General features: G+C 35.2%; 2 protein-coding genes across 2 annotated transcripts; one reads left to right on the top strand and one right to left on the bottom strand.

The window, feature by feature from the left end:
• Nucleotides 1-1843: 1843 nt before the first annotated feature.
• LOG3 (lysine decarboxylase family protein) lies at nucleotides 1844-5858 on the top strand. The gene is made up of 7 exons (XM_011096353.3): nucleotides 1844-2248; nucleotides 3109-3206; nucleotides 3338-3368; nucleotides 4164-4263; nucleotides 4863-4933; nucleotides 5080-5223; nucleotides 5543-5858. Exons 1-7 carry the CDS (start codon nucleotides 2129-2131, stop codon nucleotides 5633-5635), a joined length of 657 nt encoding a protein of 218 aa, XP_011094655.1. The 5' UTR covers nucleotides 1844-2128; the 3' UTR covers nucleotides 5636-5858.
• Nucleotides 5859-9780: 3922 nt separating this feature from the next.
• LOC105174299 (Phototropic-responsive NPH3 family protein) lies at nucleotides 9781-12633 on the bottom strand. Its single transcript, XM_020697703.2, has 4 exons — nucleotides 12127-12633; nucleotides 11853-11922; nucleotides 10508-11776; nucleotides 9781-10360 (listed from the first exon to the last, which is right to left on the bottom strand). Exons 1-4 carry the CDS (start codon nucleotides 12225-12227, stop codon nucleotides 9866-9868), a joined length of 1935 nt encoding a protein of 644 aa, XP_020553362.1. The 5' UTR covers nucleotides 12228-12633; the 3' UTR covers nucleotides 9781-9865.
• Nucleotides 12634-18252: the final 5619 nt, after the last annotated feature.

The raw sequence follows: 18252 nt of genomic DNA, 5'->3' as shown, positions 1-18252 counted from the left end.
ACTCTTTTAATTGGACTAAAACCAAAAAGTGACATATAACAGGCCATTTTATTACCAAGATCAAATGTTGTTGCACAAATTTCACATACAAGATAAGTTTGAGGTCGTCCCTACGTCGGATTAACATTAATTATCTCAACCCTCAACCCTTAACCCATCATTCCCACCATAATACAACATTATACTCCTTGCGCAATACACTATATTCTTACTATAATTAACATTATACGTACGCGTTAAGCTTAATTAAAGACATTTACCCGTTACAAAAAAAATAAAAAAGTTAGAATGAAAAAGAAAATAAAAGATTAAATGGAAAAGAGGATGGGGGGCTGGGGACAGCATGCTTGGTGGAAGTGTTATGGGGAAGGGAATGGGGGGCGTGTAATAAAAATACAATGTTTCCTATGTATACAGCAACCTTGTCTCTTAATACAGGGTGATAAGGGCACAAACACATACCCACCCATGATCACCCACATCCTTGTTCAATCATCTAATTTTTAAATATATAGTTTTTGCACATTGCTCTATGCCTATGCTAAAATCAAAATTAAATCTGAATTTCTAGGAATAAAAAATGTATGTGCATGCCCATGCCAATGCCAATGCCAATTCTATTGTTTTAGTACAATTAGTTTTAATGCATGCACATGAGTATTAAAAAAACAACACTGCCCATCTCACTCTGCTTTTTTGCACACATGAAAAGGTATTCATCTTTTGGAGTTGCAGTGCCCATAAAACTGCAAATGTCAAGATGTTTTTCTCACAATCCCAATGCTGTTTTTTTTTTTTCTTCCACACATCAACATTTTCTCTTCTTATTTCTAATGTCAAGGACTTACAACAATAGTATTATGAATGTACGTGTATGTCTATTTTTATAATAATTTATTATTTATTTTTCTCGTTTCAACATATTTATTAATTTAAATCATTGGTATGTTGTAATAAATCACATACTATAAAAAAAAGATAGAAACATCCTTTTGATTTATTGAATAAAGTTTTTTGTCCTTATAAAAGGAGCAAAATAATTATGAAAAATTACCGTGATCGTCTCTAGTCATATTTTACATTATAAATTCTCGACTGTTCTTCCAGTGTTATACGTTCAAATTGTGACGTGAGCATGATTGCAAAAAGTACATGCAGCGTAATTTTTTAAAAATCGAAATTTCTTTTTAAAACTCATGAGTATTTTTAGTGTGATTATATTCATTGAAAGCAAGTATTTTTTTAGAGAAATATTTAAAGAATTTTATTTTTTAATTTTTTTTTCCCGTAACAATCAAGAAATAGGATTGGGGGGATCCGTAAGGAATATATAGTTATTGAAATAACTGACTGATCTGTCACTATCTTTCGCTACCAATTCCGCGTCAGGCTTTTTATATCTCAATTATTATTAATATTATTATATAATTTTCTTGTATGTTATAAGGTGCTTTTTTTAAGCCTATAGAAAATGTGTATAAAGCTCTTGAAAATACTTATAAAAATTAGCTAAATATCCCCTCTATAAAATATCTAAATACTTGTCGATTAGACCTCATTTGATTGATAAGGTTGTGAGTTTGAATTTTATGAATGCGTGCGTATATTTATTTTTATAATAATTTATTATTTTATTGTCGTGTTTATCTGAATTATTGATATTTTTAATTAATATTTAAATTTGAATATATTGAATAATATAATAAATTGTATATTATAAAAAATATTAAGTATTTAAAAAAAAAAATAGTGATCGGCACGTGCGAGTTAGGGTGGAGGTGTTGTTTCTGCACGTGAGAAAGCCCTTATAAATGAAACCCCTCCCAATGTTATTGGTGAAGAGCCAAGATTGGTCAAGCAAAGGTCTCCCAGTTAATGCTTGTTTTCTTCCATACCACAAATTCTCTCTCCTCTCTCTCTCTCTATATATATACATACAAATACATACACACGTTATCTCATATGCAGGCACTATATGTGTACGCATAAAAGGTAGGTGGTATATACAGAGGCGACTGTAGAAGAAAGATTCTTCTTTTATTCTAAGTTGTCACCCGCGTCAAGAGATAAAAGACAAATATATATAGCCCAACGGAGGAAGTGAGAGAGGCAAGAGTCGGGAAAGAAAATGGAGAGAGAGTGTGAAGTGAAGGCGTCCAAATTCAAGAGGATTTGTGTGTTTTGTGGGAGTAGCCAGGGCAAGAAGACTAGCTATCAAGAAGCTGCTATTGAACTCGGCAAAGTCTTGGTAATAACACCTTTCTCTGCTTTCTTCCCCATGTATATAAACTCTTTAAACTTTCTTCCATTATTTTTTTTCAGGGTTTGGGTTTGCTTTATAATATGAAATGGTGTGTTTGTTTGAAGTTGGGGTGTCCATATATGTATAGTTTATCAAGTTGTGTTTGCACCTGCTATGTGTCTGTCTTTATAGCAGCAAATTCTTCTAAGAATTGCAGAATGCTAGGTCTCTGTTTCCTGAAATAAAAGCTAACTGTGGCTTTTCCCATTTTTAGTTGGATTCTTTCAATTTTATTTGTATTTTTTGGGTTCAAATTCTCATGCAAATATGCTGTTCATCAAGACTTTTGGAGATGGAATGTTGCATGTAGCTAGAATACCCATCTCTATTACTTAAAAGGACATTCCCCTTCGAATTCAAGCGAGTGGATGCTAAGTTTCAGGTTGCTTCCCTACATGGAGATAACAAAGTCAAGATATTTACATGTTCTTTTGCCTTCCGTGTTATATTTTTTCCATAAGTCTTGTTACTTTCGTCTACAGCTCTCTCCCAAATTTATGCAATGAATACGCTTTGCTCTTCCTCAAATGGATAAGAACTTGGTATCTGAGTGTACTATAAAGAGTACTCTTCACTGTGTTATCCCATTTGACTATGAAAGAAACATTCTTTATTTTTTTCTTTAAACCACTTTCCTTCCTCCATAATGTCAATGAATGTAAATGTACTTTACAGAGGGGATGTTGTAATCTTTTCAAAAGTTAACTCAGCATGAAAAATGTTAACCCATCTGAGCCCACTTGAGAAAAGCTTCTATTTTGCTGGAGCCTTGGAACTTTAGTCTAATTTGTTTGGTCTGTCTTAAGGTTTCGAGGAACATTGATTTGGTCTATGGAGGAGGTAGCATAGGCCTGATGGGTTTGGTTTCACAAGCTGTTCATGATGGTGGTCGGCATGTTATTGGGTGAGCATCTTTCCTTGTAGTTTACTCCTACTCTATCAATGATTAACCGAGTTTAGCCTGTTATAATGGTTAATCTTGTTTAATTCTACACTAAAACTGATTTTTGTCATGTTATTGTCCCCCCTCTGCAGGGTGATTCCCAAGACGCTCATGCCTCGAGAGGTATGTCTGCAGAGGTTTATAAAAGTCTTTGGCCTTTTATTATTATATTATTAGTATTAAAACTGAAACCCCACCAAAGTATCTTTGCAATTATTTCCTTTTTTTTTTCTTCCATGGTTTTACTTGGAGTAGTTTCATCTTGTTAGGATGTATTTCTTGGTAGCTTGCTTGCTTTCCGTTCTCCCAATTCCTGTCTTTTTACTTCCCTCCCACTGCGTTCTTTCCATTTTCCTTTTTGTTAGGTTTAAAGTAAATTTCTTCAGTTTTCTTAGTCAATATGTTTGTTCTGTCCTGGTAAAAAAGAAAAAAAAAGACATGATCTGTTTTTACTTTTATTTTTTTGCTCTTGATTTGAACAACATGAAATAGTTCATCTTTACTTGGTTGGTCCTTCCAATACCTTATCCATAGGGTAGAGTATTATGGAGTGGTTGTTTCAGTACAATGTATACATTTTTGGTCTACAAATGTTTGCACTGGTTTTTTCCTTTTCTGTTTCACCATTAATTGACACTGTTCTGCTCTGCCCCTTCTGATTTTCTCTCTTGGCTCTTTCTGTGCTTGAATTTTTTACATTTGACTATGTGTGTGTATATGCTTATCTGGTTATAAATCCACCACCAGCTCTGAAGTTACTGACTCTGAGATAGTTACTTTAAATCCAATTTTTCCTGCAAATACCATCATTACTTGACTGCAGAACTGCACAGCTTCCAATACAATTAAACTCTCTTCTCCCATTTCAGCTTTATCAACATTTAGCTTTATGGGATTTGGCACCTTGTGTTTGTGCAGTTAACTGGCGAAACAGTCGGGGAAGTGAAAGCAGTTGCAGATATGCACCAAAGGAAAGCAGAGATGGCCAGGCATTCAGATGCTTTTATTGCATTACCAGGTTTGTATAAGATGAAGCCAGTTTGATTCTTGGATCCACCAACATTCAGTTCATCTAAAACTCTTGGATGCAAGGAAAATAAGTTGTGAAAACCATCTCCCCTTTTAACTTATAACCGACTTTTTTGGCGACAAGTAGATCAGGTGTTTTGCACTTGCACTTAATCGTGTGGGAAATGACCTCAATCAACCACTCTGCTTCCTTCATTACACATCTTGTCCTTTCACACTATTCTATCTTTTTTAATGCTCAATTGGGTAGTATCTAATCATTACATGCTAACCTTTTGACTGCACCTCAAGGACTCAATCAGTCAACCATTCTGAATTTGAAATAAATATTGCACTATGATGCCATGCTACACTGTAGCGTAAAGAATAATCTACACTGCAGGTTGCCAGAGGATCATGCTGCTCATTTATTAAAGGATGAGACCAATAAATGCCTTTGCTCATTGTTTTTCCACCATCATCTAATTTCCCTCTGTAGACTAGCTAAAGTTAATAGCTCGATTAAATTGTTTGATGTACTTTTTGTTGCAAATAGAGGCGTCAAAAAAGCATGCGTGGTTTAAATGCCATTTGTGTCAATGCAAACAGGGGGTTATGGAACTCTGGAGGAATTACTTGAAGTGATAACATGGGCTCAACTTGGCATCCATGATAAGCCGGTAATTTATGTCGTGCAACTCATGAAATAATCCTAATTGTTTTTTCTTGTACGTAAGATTAGGAAACTGTTGGAACCAATAGACAGAACTTTATCAGTCCCAATCCTGCAAGGTAAAGAAATCAATCAACTGTTGGCATTTTGCAGGTGGGGTTGCTGAATGTGGATGGATATTATAACTCATTATTGTCATTTATCGACAAAGCTGTGGAAGAAGGATTCATTAGTCCAAATGCTCGCCACATCATCGTATCCGCACCAACAGCAAAGGAGCTTGTCAAGAAATTGGAGGTAATTGTCTGCAAGAGAAAACTTTTGAAGATTTTGGCATTTGATTTCTTGTAAGCACATAGTACCACCAATAATTGACATAAAAAATTAGAAAGCATGTGTCTAAATAGAAGAACTTTGAAAAAGAACACTGGATTGGCTGTTTGTTAGTGGCCATTGAGACATCACTTGGATGCTATGGGAATTCACGTAGACTGCTAAGCACTTGAACATGTGGGAAGAATTCAGAAAGTGGTCCAGGCACAAACGTTCGGTTGCTTCCACTTTCAAAGAAGTGGTACATCTGTGTCCTATTGATGTGGTCTCGTGTGATTCGTAGGAGTATGTACCTCGCCATGAACGGGTTGCGCCAAAACTGAGCTGGGAGATGGAGCAGTTGGGCTACTCTCAGAAATACGATATGTCCAGGTGAAGAAATGGAATTGCAGCATAGAAGAATTCATTAGAAAATGGATTATTGGCAACGGAAGAAGCTAACTTGGAATTTTAGAGAAATCGTTTGTAAAGTAATCTGGAAATGTTGCTCAATATGCGATACCTTCATATTTTCCCTGTTTAATTTGCTTGCAAGTTGTAACTAGTAAATGCATTATGTAATTCCAGTACTAATGGAAACTTACTATTTTCTCATAAAATACGTTCCCTTTTGTCATCATAAAGGTATTGCATCTTGTATTTTGATTCACACATGCACGCGCAGTGAACATCAGTTGTATTTTAAGGAAAAAAATTATATACATTGACATACATATGTTACAAAAATACAAGATCAACCAATAATTTGAAACAGAATATTTTTATGAGTTGACTGTAGCAGCGTCTGCACGTTGTTCTTGCATTGAATAGTATGTGAAACTCTGAGGTCTGAGCTAAGTTGTTATACAGGGGATGTGCATATATTGGCAGTTTGAGAGGATTGAAGCACCATATCATTTGTTTCTTTTGGATAAAATTGAGGGACCATTCTTACTGCTAACAAGTGCAGAAGCCACTTAGGGCTTACGTTCACTTGAATTAGACGCTATAATAGCATGGAAGGAGGATTGGAGGAGGGCCCTCCACTTCTTATAAAGCTACCCCAGTCAATTCGTAAATCGTTTAAAATCATCCACCCACAACTTCATTGTGTTAAATGTCAGTGGAACATGTACAAGTGATGCATGTAATTTCATGAACAAATATGTATCTCAATGATTTATAGAACTATCACGTTGCAATAGTTAACCCCGCATAAAATATAAAACATAGGTAAAAGAGAAGACTTATATAAGTTTATCCAATGTAATCCTCCTTGCATTCAACTATATTGTAAATCATAAAACTATTAGAATATTTGTTCCCCTAAATCCTACTGAAGGTTGAGCAGCAAATTCTACGTCCCATAATTTTCCTTGTTTAGTATAGAACAAAGAAAGACAATGAAAGTTGTCGGCACCCGGCTGTGCTAGTCGGTAACAGGACCAAATGTTCCACATTCAAGAAAGAACATAGGGACCATCCGCGTTAAAAGCATGTTTTTCAACTAATTCTCCGATGCCTGTTTTTTCTGTTAAGTCTCTATCGATGCTTGGCAACAGACAAAAACATACATCCAACCAAAGACAAGTTGTAACAACATGGAGGGCCAATCTAAAGCTGCTCATGGATTAAAGGGACAGTGCTACCTAATGGTTCCAAAAGGTACACCATGCAAATACATGGCCGGGATTAAAAGGCATCAGAACTGAATCACAGTCAAAATGTGGCTCTTGAACTGGTGCAGAAGTTAAAAGATTCGAATAATATTCTGTCAAAGTTTCCAAAACAGACAAAGAAGGAAGGGATGAGCGTGGGGATGAGTAAAACAACACTAAGTGTGGGTGAAAGGTGAGATGTTGTGGGGTAAAACAGCAAGGAGGAAGGTCCATGTGCCTTGGATAATTTAAGACAAAATGATAGCTGGTCATGGTCCCGACAGCATTTTCAGTTTCATTTTAAACCATCTGCATATGTGGGGATTTTGTGGGTGGGTTGTACTCATCTCTAGCCCGAGACAGTAACACAATCCATATCGGTCGTTGAATGGTCTAATCCATTAAGACTGTTAGTGTCTTAATGAAACATTGGAGTGGTCCGGATGAAAATTCCCTATAACTCTGTTTTAGTTTGTCTGGAGCCAAGTAGATATGAGTTGCATTTACTTTCTCTATCTGAAACCTATATAAAGCATAAATCGTGAAGGGTCCGGTGTTGGTAAAGTGTAACATCATTGTATAATAAGGTGGTAATAATAATAGTTGTATTAGTAGTTATGTACTTCGTAAAGCTAGAAGGCATTGGGGAGAAAGTCAGTTCTGATACAAATACAGGAGTACTCATTAATATGGAGAGTTGCAAAGACAGAATTAGTGAATGTTACCCTGAAAGTGATGAGAAACTTTAACATGTAAATATGGTCTTAACCACTGCAAGAAACAACTTCATGGCTATTACATCTTTGAAGAGTACCCGAAATCCCCAAGGCTATTATATTTGGTGATAGAACTTCTTCACATGTTTCAAGAGCCTTTATCATGTTGGTCCAATTGTCAGAAACTTCATTAAGAAAAGCGTGTCTGTGCAATCAAATTTCCCTGCCCATACTCTTCATTCATTTGGAGGTACTCAGCTGCATCTAAGATTTAAACATTCATCCAAGTGAGCTCTGCCTTGACACCATAACAGAACTTGGCTACTAGCTTGAATGCTTTTAGCAGCTCCTGACAACTGATTAAGTGGATCCAATGACAGAACCCAGGGGATCCTAACCTGCTCATTAATGCTAATCTTTACTAAGGAGTAAGGTCCATTAGAGAAAATGCCATGCCTGACTTTTATCATCTGCAGCGCCGCTCAGGTACCTTTAAATTGCACACAAGGAACAGGAAAATACTGCAGTATTATTATTTTGAGCTATGAACACATTAATTCAGATATGAAACTTCTCTAACCGGAAGGTTATAATTAATGAAAAAATCTATCAACAGAGAACCTTAGGTTCTAACAACAACTTTTTATATGGATTCTGTCCTATAGTCCATATTCTACTTTTGCTATCCACCTCGACTTTCTCATATTGCATGTCCAGAACTTGTAGCAGCCAGCTTCGATTAACTTCCTGGAAGGTGCATCACTGACAAATTTATGCTTTACTAATGCTAATTGTAAAAATTTCGTGCTGCTGTTTAAAAGTTTAGTATGCACACTTTTGAAAGAGTAATCAACCTGATAATTTATCAATTATATCCAGAGGGGGGAAGGATGCTGAATATATTTATTCATAAGCAGTGTTTCAAGCACTTTAGTTTTACATATATTTCCCGGATAACCAGCTTAAATACGGATATAATCCGCCTGGTGATCTACAAAGAATCTGGATACACTAATTGGAACACAATCACCCTTTGGCTTCAAATCTTCAACAGTATTTGTAACACCTCTGAACCGATTATATGAACTCGTTTTCCGTCATTCCTATCTACAGGCAATTCAGTGGACACTTAGAAAACTGTTTCTGTAGGAATTCCGTTCGTATGTAATTCATCAGATTCTTCCTTCGAATGGACTACTCCAAACTCGACTAATCTCTTCGGTAAGGTTGGTAGACAACTACTAGCCACTGGATGTTGTGGCTTGCATGTAAATTCATTTATTTCAGTTGCTTTACAGATCAACCTCAATTTAGTTATCATCTCCGGATGAATTTTTCTGGTAGTAATGTGCATCCCCAGTAATTCATCCGGAAAAATTCTATGTTACGTATTGAATATCCATTATGCAACCACCCTCATAAATGCAGCAATCATGTGGAGAACACAATGCAGAAAACGAACGCTCCAGAGAATTGGTATCTTACCAGTGCTTGGAAGTGGTCCTCCGGGGGACAAAGTCGACACTTTCCACCGTACCAAATCTCTCAAATACTTGGTGTAGAATTTCTTCATACACCGGACGCAAAGTGTCACTGAATGTAACTACGAATGTTGGTCCATCATCTGAATAGACAGAATCAATCACTATCTCTGGCATTTCATCGAACATTTCTTGTACCAGCGGTAAGGGTATACCCACTCCTGATTTTTCCAACCCTCCAGCGCCGCCGCAGCTCCACAGATCTAGACGAGGATAACTACCTCGCCGCCATCGGGAGGATCATTGGAGCGGGAAAGTGGTTGCTGACGCTGCATCTAGTGTTGACATGGCAGAAACGGTGGTGACTGACTCAGCATCGTGTTTGAGTCAGAGAGATACCGATTTATGGCCGCTGACGTGGAGAGGATTTGGTAATTGACTCAGCCGCCGCATTGATCGTTGACGTGAACCAGATCAAGAAGATATCTCCAGTTTCAGCAGTTGATGTGGCACAGATATAAAAGATGACTCGGCATCAATATGCTTTTTTTGTGTGGGTGACAAAACACAATACAAAATTTTATTTATTTCGAGTATTTTGAAAAGATTTTATTGAATTATCCGTATTTTGATGTGTATGTCTAATCAAGTGAGAAGAGAAGAGTAGGAAAAAATCAGGGATGCCCATCTGAAAACCCACCGGACTTGTTCATCGTTTTAACGACAAATATGTCAGCTTACCAGAAAAGATAAGGAGAGTTGTATGCTATTACTAATGTCCTAACTCGGCGTTTCCACAATGCTGATGTCCATCAGCACACGGTTGCTTCGCCTTAACATTGCACTGCTTCTGAGGCTTTGAATTGGATTGATGTGATTTCCTCCTCCAAAATATGTTCCAAATTCTCTTTGTTTTCACCAGCTTCTGGAACTCTTCTCTCATGCTTTGGCATTCCTTCTCCAGCTCACATACGCGCTCCCTCACATCGTCTACATCTGATGCTCTCTCATGGGAGCAACTGGCGTTCTTGGATGCTGGAGGAACTTGATTCGGATTCTGAGAGCTGTCTAGATTGTCGGAAACAAAGAACCAACTAGAGATTGACGTCCGTAGTCGCAGCTGCTCGAAGAACAAGACTTGCACGATCACTCTGAGAGGTAGCCTCTCGTTTTGGGCAGCATGAGTGCTGGCTTCCAATGAAAGCTTTTGGCAGTTCATCAATCTGCAGATTTGCTCCCGCTCTGAGTCTGTAAGCCACGGATGTGCCTGTTATAATGATTAGTCATAGCAATTCATCATTGGAAAAAAAATGACAACTATCAATGAAATGAATTACTATGCAGTCTGAATTTGCATATTTCTAAACAATAACAACGTGGTCATGATTTGACGGTATGAGCATGAGAATTTTACCTTGAGATATATATCGATTGCACGATAAATCCCATCAGAAAGCGGCCTAGCATAATCAGGAACTGCAGCAGCAAGAGCTTGGAATTTTGGAAACTTCAAATTAATGTCTGGGGCTACATCAGCAAGATATGCATCTACCAGGTTAGCCACCATCGTTAATGATGTCAATGAATGTGTCCCTTCCATTAATTGACTTTCTTCAACAATGCACGGAGAAGCAGCAGCTGACGCCTGCTCTATCGACATGAAATGATCCAGAATCCTCTGAAAACAGTCGATATCGTACAACGTTTCCACGGAATAGCCCAAGTTTGGTACTAATATATCTTCCAGCGCAGCTTGGTCTAATTGCAGCCCCACCCTTCTCTCCAGATTGTCTCTGCATGCTTGGCTGGCCTGCAAAACCATAGCAGTTCGAAGCAACCGAAGAAGGAACCTAGTATGAATGACCCCTTTCTGGTTCGGAATTAACTCCACTATTTCTTCAAGAAGTGCTCCTTGATCAGCCTCAGAAGGGATTGAAATTGTTGTGCCTGAATTCAAATTCTTGAAGCTCGATTGTCTATTCATCTGCGGTATGTATTTCTTGGCATAAAACACTAGTGCTCCAGCAATATTCTCAGCCTTCATACCTCCAGCTTCAACAGCTTGGATCAAGCGTTTATACAGAGGCAAACTGAGAAAAGACACATCTTCGTACCACCAGTCATCACTCACCTGCTGAGGCTTCGTTGCAGTGTATATCCCATTCCAAAATGCTGCACCTGAAGTTCTTGCCGCACCTGAAGTTCTTGCAGCACCTGACGTTCTTGCAGCACCTGAAGTTCTTGCAGTCTCATTGCCAGTCGAAACAGGCCAACTGAACAACATAGGATCAGCACAAGCCTTCATAGCCAGGGAGTTTATGCATCTCGACACAATATGCAGCTCTTCTGCATGTGGCAGAACTTCTTCACACGTTTCAAGAGCTTTTATCGTATCGGTCCAGTTGCCAAAAACTTCATTGAGAAAAGCCTCAGTTTGTGCAATCAGATTTCCCTCCCCATACTCCTCATTCATTTGGAGGTAATCAGCAGCACATCTAAGACTTACTACATTCATCGACGTGAGTTCTATTTTGACACCATAGCAGAACTTGGCTACTAGCTCGAAAGCCTTAGCACCTCCCGGCAACTGACTAAGTTGTAAAAAACAAGCAGATCCATCGGCAGACGTCGTTGATTCTCCAATAAGCTTCTCAAGTAGTCCACTCCTCGACAGCAAAGGGAACTGCAATACGTGAACATTAGTACATGAAAAATGGATGCCGAAATTAGAGAAAGATGAGGGAAGTAGAAACATTCACCTTGTGAAGATGGAAGGCCATTTCTCCAATCTCAATGGTGACATCACTCTGAAGCCCAGATGTGCAATGCCTACAGAAAGGTTTGGTTTCATTAACTAAGTAAAATCCTGGTACAATCACAAGAACTAGCCAGCATCCATGGACATTATTAGTATTTTATTGCAACATACAAAACCAGACAAGAACATTAACATAGCCAAAATCTATTACCTAAGAAAACAATAAACTCCCATCAAATCCAGAATAAAGAAAAACAAGTGTTTCGAGAGGTTACCAAGATTGGCCTTGGCGGTGAAATGCTTCAGATTTTGAGCCAAGTTTCATGGAAGCCATGTTATGGGTCTGCAGCACTTCTCCTGGATTTTCAAGAAACATAAATAAAAACAAAAAGGGGGAAGATTTGAAGATAAATGTGAAACAACAAAAATGAAGTGAAGAAATTAAGTGTGAAAAGGGTTTTTAGCATCGGTGTTGAATGTTTCCATTGCGGCCGAGTCTAGTGGAGCAATGAGACTGCCAGTTATCCAACTGTCTTCCCTCTCCTTCACTTTCTCCCTTCTTTGGATTCATTCTATTATTAGCTAATTAGGCCGCGTTTGGGACATGCAAAAAAAATCAACCAATCACATAGTACACTTACTTTACGATTAATTTGATTCAACCAAATATAATTTATGTAATAATTTTTTTCATTCTTTAGACGACTCTTCACTTCACATCATTGATCATACACAATTTCTAGGTTCTCAATTTGTGCACCTATACATAGCTTGGTCCAAACTACACTCTATAGAATAAATCTTAGCAAAATATTTGATTATAACTTAAAAATTAGTGCCAATTGCACCCTTTGAACGAAGTAGTTAGACACTTCTCATTCATTGAGGAGTCCAAAAATTAACTTTTTTTCCTTTTTAATTTTTAATTGGTTTTGCAGTTAACATGTACTAGTAACATGCAAGCTCAAAAAGATTACCAAATCATTCTAGTTTTATTACATTATAAACGAGCATATCTATTTCTTTTTTACATTAAAAAATGCTGGATTGATTTTTTTCTCATTAAAATATCATCCAATTTGATCTCCTAATTTATTAAGCATTAGGTCTAAACTTCATTTGCACTAAATTAAATACTAGAAATCCATAAACGAGCACATCCATTTAAGGGTATATGCGTAATTTCTTTTAAAAAAACGATCATTTGTACAGTTTATATTGATATTTTTTATAAGTACGTGTGTAATTATAGAAATAATTTATACAAATAAATCATGGGTAAATTACAAAATCATCCCCTTGTATTATTAAAAATATTCACATATGTTTTCATAAAAATAAAATATTATTTTACCCTCTGCATTTATTAAAAAGAAGCATATTATCCTTTTATATAAGAAACATCGTACTTTTTTTTCAAAATACAGTAAAACCTCTATAAATTAATAATCTTGGGACCATGAATTTTTATTAATTTAGAAAGATATTAATTTATCGATAAATTAATATTTTATTAATTAAAATAGAGACTTTTTAAATTTAACAAATTTAGTACATATGTATTGAAAATAAATAAATTCATATATGGTTCATTGATTATATTTATGCATCAATCAGTTCTTTGTAACTAATTAAATATATTACTGTTGTATACAATTAACTATTATATTCATAGGCGCATGTATCAATTCATTGGAATTACTTAAATATACATGTTTACATTAATTCGTTGCACTTAAATAACTATTATAGCCAATTAAATATATTCATGCATGATGATGAAACATATACTATATAAATCTCAATATGAAAATAAAATAATTCATGACACCTAATCATGTCTTTTCTTCTAAAAGGCATCGCAAAATCATCCATGAATGATCAAATGCGTAATGCATTACAAACTTCATATTTTAGCAAATTACCATAATATTTATAATTATAATATTTATGAATTATTAATTTAGAGTTTTAATGGGACCTAATATTTATAAAGAAATTTTCTAAAAGATTATTATCTTATTATCTTATCGAATTTGATGATTTTTTACAAAGGCCCAAGTTGGGACCGAAAGATTTTATTATTTTAGAGAGTTTATTAATTTATAGAGTATTAACTTATAGAGGTTTTACTGTATAGGAGTAAAAAAAAAGTAAAAGTGGAAGGAATTGAACAGTAGTGGGAGTGGGAGAAGCTAGGTCAAAAACAGAAACGAGTAAACGACAGAGATTTGGCAGTGCAGTCAGTGGTTGGGCGCACACGAGCGACAAACCCCGTGCGGAGTGCGTCATCTCCACTCACCGTCCGCCACGTCTTCTGCCTTGGTACGAGTCAACTACCCCCACCCCCCGGCCCCATTTGTTGTCTCGTAGCTGTCAACCCATTGTCATTGGGCGCATTTACTTTACTGGACTTCTCTTTTCCCAATTGTTTTTACATAAATTAATAGTAAAATTATAATTGGTAAATAAATATGATTTATATTATTAGAACGAGCAGTAGTTTCTAGACCAAATTGAAAATGTCCAAACAAAAACTCGATATTTTTTATTTTTACAAGTACCCATTCACTAAAAAAAAATTAATAATCATCATCTCAAAAAGCAATTATAATATAAGATTATATAGAAAAATTTACTTTCTAAACGCTCATATAAATAGAAGAATACTTCATTTTGTACGTGATCACATGAGCAACCTACAATGTTGAATGTGAAATAATTGATCAACATCTTGTTGCGTGCAAGTTATTAATTATGACAAGATGTACTAATTACAATTTAAAAAGGATATACAATCCATTAGTTGTTGATGATTTTGGAGGATAATTATTAATAAAGTAAAGTAAACCTACAAAATTAGCTTCATGTTACCATCAATATTGTTCATAAATCCATACATTACAAAGGTGTACGATGATGCGATCAAAAATAAAAATGATTAATAATGAACCAAAAATATCGACTCAAAGGGGTTAGTTTGATTGTCGAAATTCAATACACGGTGTTCTGTTGGTGTGCCAACATAATTAAATATAAGAGTTAAATGTATTTAAGGTCATTTGATGTTCTCATCATTTAATTTTCTATGATAATATTTTGGTTCTTTATTTTTTTAATTTCGTGATCTTAATGGTTTTTTTTTCTTTTGGGGTTTCACTGCCATTAGTGAGAAAGGTGAATTCTAATAAAAAAAAATACTAAAATTAAAAAAAATACATGACTAAAGTACTATTTTAAAAAGTTAAGGGACAAAGACGAGTCATACATTATTCATGTGAGAATAGTGAAGTAGCCTTTGTATTATTGAGAGGGGGTTTATATATTTATTGTCTCGGAGGTATAATGTCACTTTCATCCTGGCTTTCTACTTGGTGGGCATTTGGGCCCGGGCTTTCATGGTAAATTCTATTAAGACTCCTAATAAATTGGGGGTTATTTGTTACGCATTTGATTGACAACTACCTTATCTTTGATTATTTGGAGCTTATTACGCAATTTAAACATGGAAAATAGAATTTGCCATATATACTCTCTTCCCATAAATTGTAGTTTCTGTTTTGATTAAGTAGAAAATAATTCCAAAAAATGATAAGATTTTATGTAACTTTGCACTATTAACCTTCAAAATAGCATATATTATAAAAAAATGAGATGCTGTTTTTATAAATAAATTATCATTTTAAGAAATAAAGTGTTATCATGTGCAGTGTCTGAACAAGTACTTTAAATTGAAGACATAAAGAGTAATGGTGTGAAGCTTTGGGGCATATGTATAATTAATTGTTGTAATGGGTTTGATTTATAGTAGGTGTAAGCGTACAACCCATATAAATTTATAATAACTCATAAATGCGACTTTAGGGTACAATTACTTTAATTAATTGCAGTTAGGTATAATTGGCACCCAGACAGACACTTTTCACACATACATATGTGTTGGAAAATTTAATGCTGCCCATGAAAGGGTCCTTTATTCCACCACTCGTCGGTACAATCCCATAATTCAATCCATTCACTCTAATGTAAACAGTGACCCCAATCCTTCATTTCCGACACTCAAATTGTTCTGACCACAGTATTTAGTACTATACCATTCGGTTTCGCTGATTACATTTACCATTTATGTAATAAGTGCTGCCATCGCCTTCACATTCTTAATTTGGTGAAATTCGTCTGGTCCATCACCTCTAACTGCTCATAATGTTATGGTAATATTAATGATGATTTCATCTAAAAATTTGAACTGTAAAAATGGATTATTTAATTATTGTAGTTAAAGAGGATGTAATGGTTGATGTATGTGGATGTATTGATAAGGTGGGGGGGGTGACCCCCCCTCCATGTGAGTTGGTTTTACTTGGTTAGCTGTCTGCATGTAGCAGCAGTGCACGCACAAATGGTCACATTAGGCATCAAGCGCTGCTGGGACAATGCCCACCAACGTTTGATGTGCCCCATTTCTTGCATTCACTCATTATATATATACAATACGATTTTTGAGTTTGTACGTATATATATATATATATATATAAGTCTAATTGGTTTTCACGTATTCAATAAGAATATCATTGTAACGTACGCAAATTTAATTAATGGGACAAAAAAAAATTATAAATAAATTTAATTTGATATTAATTAATCTCTTTTAGAGTTGATGTAAACCTTCAATAACTTTAATTTCAAGAGGTTTCCCACTTATCGAGTTAAACTCGGAAATTTGATTTTTTGTTGAATTAAGTTTCGATCTCGTATCAAGCTAATTTATTTTTCAATAACGAAATTTTGTGGGTGATCTTTACAATGATTTTACGAAATACACTTTGATTTCTGTCTCAAATATGGCGGATCTTATTGAGTTTGGGCAGAGGGAATAGTCTTGAGCTTTTTCGATCAGTATTCAACTTGGTTTGATTTTAATTTATTGTATTGGAAGTTGTTGGAGAATACCTCCTATTTATAATTATAAGGTGAAAGTTTGTGGTATTAATATTTGGTAAAATGATGCTATTTGATTGGTTCTTTACGATTTAATAAACATTTACTATCTTAATCACAAGAGGTATGTTAAAATTATGAAATAGCAGTGTTTGATACATGTACGCATACATACAAACAGAGAGAGAGAGAGAGAGAGAGTAATAGGTGTGTGGGCATACGATGATATGTGTAGCGATGGTATGGGCAGGGTGGAAATGGAAATGCAAGAGAGAGAGAGAGAGAGAGAAGGTAAATGCATGATATGGTTCAGGAGTCGTTTTCGATGTGGGCTGCGGGCAGTAGCATCAGTCAGTGGTCGTAGTTTATGACATAATAATGTCAAGACCCAGCCTATGCTCTTCCTCACGTCCCAATCATCACTTCACACTATTTCCCATATTATACACATTATTTTATTCAACTCCATATCTTTCATTTCTATGATTTTTCTTTTTTATGTTTTCCCCTTCTCTATTCTAATCTTTCATTCCATTACTCCTCTACTAATTTTTTGTTATTTTTCTTTTCTATTTTACTATTCCCTTAATCAAAAATATAATTTCATTTTCATATTTTCTTTCATCGAAGACAATCCATATCTACAGGCTTCATGTCCTGTGACATTCAACTACCACTCATCAACTATTTTAAATTCTAGATCTAAAATTTATAATAAGAGAGGATTGCCTTAATTTATATTTCGATAAAGAATAGTATTTCAATAAAATAGCACAAAGTAGTTTAGAATTTTAATTTACGCACTGTCTCAAGTAAAAGTCATGATTTAACCAAACGCAACTCTTTTATCTTCTAATGACAACCCTCACAGACTCACGCACCCTATTTTCTCCATTTTAAATAAATAATATATGTATTTATCACACTGTAATAATCAATTTATCTTCAAATGTATAAACTATATTTTTAAATAAAATAGATCTTTTTTATTTTTATATTCATGACATATTTATATCTAACAGAGCAGAAGATCCAACACAATTGAAATAAAAAAATACAATATGAGTCGTTATAATATTTTTACGAGAGTATAGGTTCAATTAATTTGAATGGAATTGTGGAGAGACAACTATTATTATTACAATAAGAGGAAAAAAGAGAATTAAAGAAGTAGATGTGTTGAGCATAGTGAAAGGTTGTCTTGATTTTAGAGCAAGTAGTAATAATTTTGAGAGACTACAGTACAATACCTCTTACCAGGAATTGATTAAATAAAGGTAATGGAATTAGGGAGTAGCGTAATCAGGGAAATATATATCAAACTAAATCCGACACCGTAAGCAACAGAATAAATATATTAATATTGTAATGATTAAACAAATAGCAGCACATAACAACACCACCCAATACTTTATTCACGGAAGATAAGAATGCAATAATTGTAAATTAAAAAGAAAAGAAAA

The sequence above is a fragment of the Sesamum indicum genome, linkage group LG11 (genome assembly GCF_026168435.1).
Source record: "Sesamum indicum cultivar Baizhima isolate 11 linkage group LG11, ASM2616843v1, whole genome shotgun sequence".
Classification (NCBI taxonomy): Eukaryota; Viridiplantae; Streptophyta; class Magnoliopsida; order Lamiales; family Pedaliaceae; genus Sesamum; species Sesamum indicum.
The sequence above is the reverse complement of the archived record's forward strand: the minus strand, read 5'-3'. Positions and strand labels throughout refer to the sequence as shown.

Bases quoted from the DNA above. Each gene is read 5' to 3' on its own strand.
- LOG3 (XM_011096353.3), top strand. From the start codon at position 2,129: ATGGAGAGAGAGTGTGAAGTGAAGGCGTCCAAATTCAAGAGGATTTGT. The intron at 3,369-4,163 runs GTATGTCTGCAG...GTGTTTGTGCAG, and splicing joins AGACGCTCATGCCTCGAGAG to TTAACTGGCGAAACAGTCGG. The intron at 4,934-5,079 runs GTAATTTATGTC...GGCATTTTGCAG, and splicing joins TTGGCATCCATGATAAGCCG to GTGGGGTTGCTGAATGTGGA.
- LOC105174299 (XM_020697703.2), bottom strand. From the start codon at position 12,227: ATGTTTCTTGAAAATCCAGGAGAAGTGCTGCAGACCCATAACATGGCT. The intron at 11,923-12,126 runs GTAACCTCTCGA...ACCTTTCTGTAG, and splicing joins CACCGCCAAGGCCAATCTTG to GCATTGCACATCTGGGCTTC. The intron at 11,777-11,852 runs GTGAATGTTTCT...CACGTATTGCAG, and splicing joins TGGCCTTCCATCTTCACAAG to TTCCCTTTGCTGTCGAGGAG.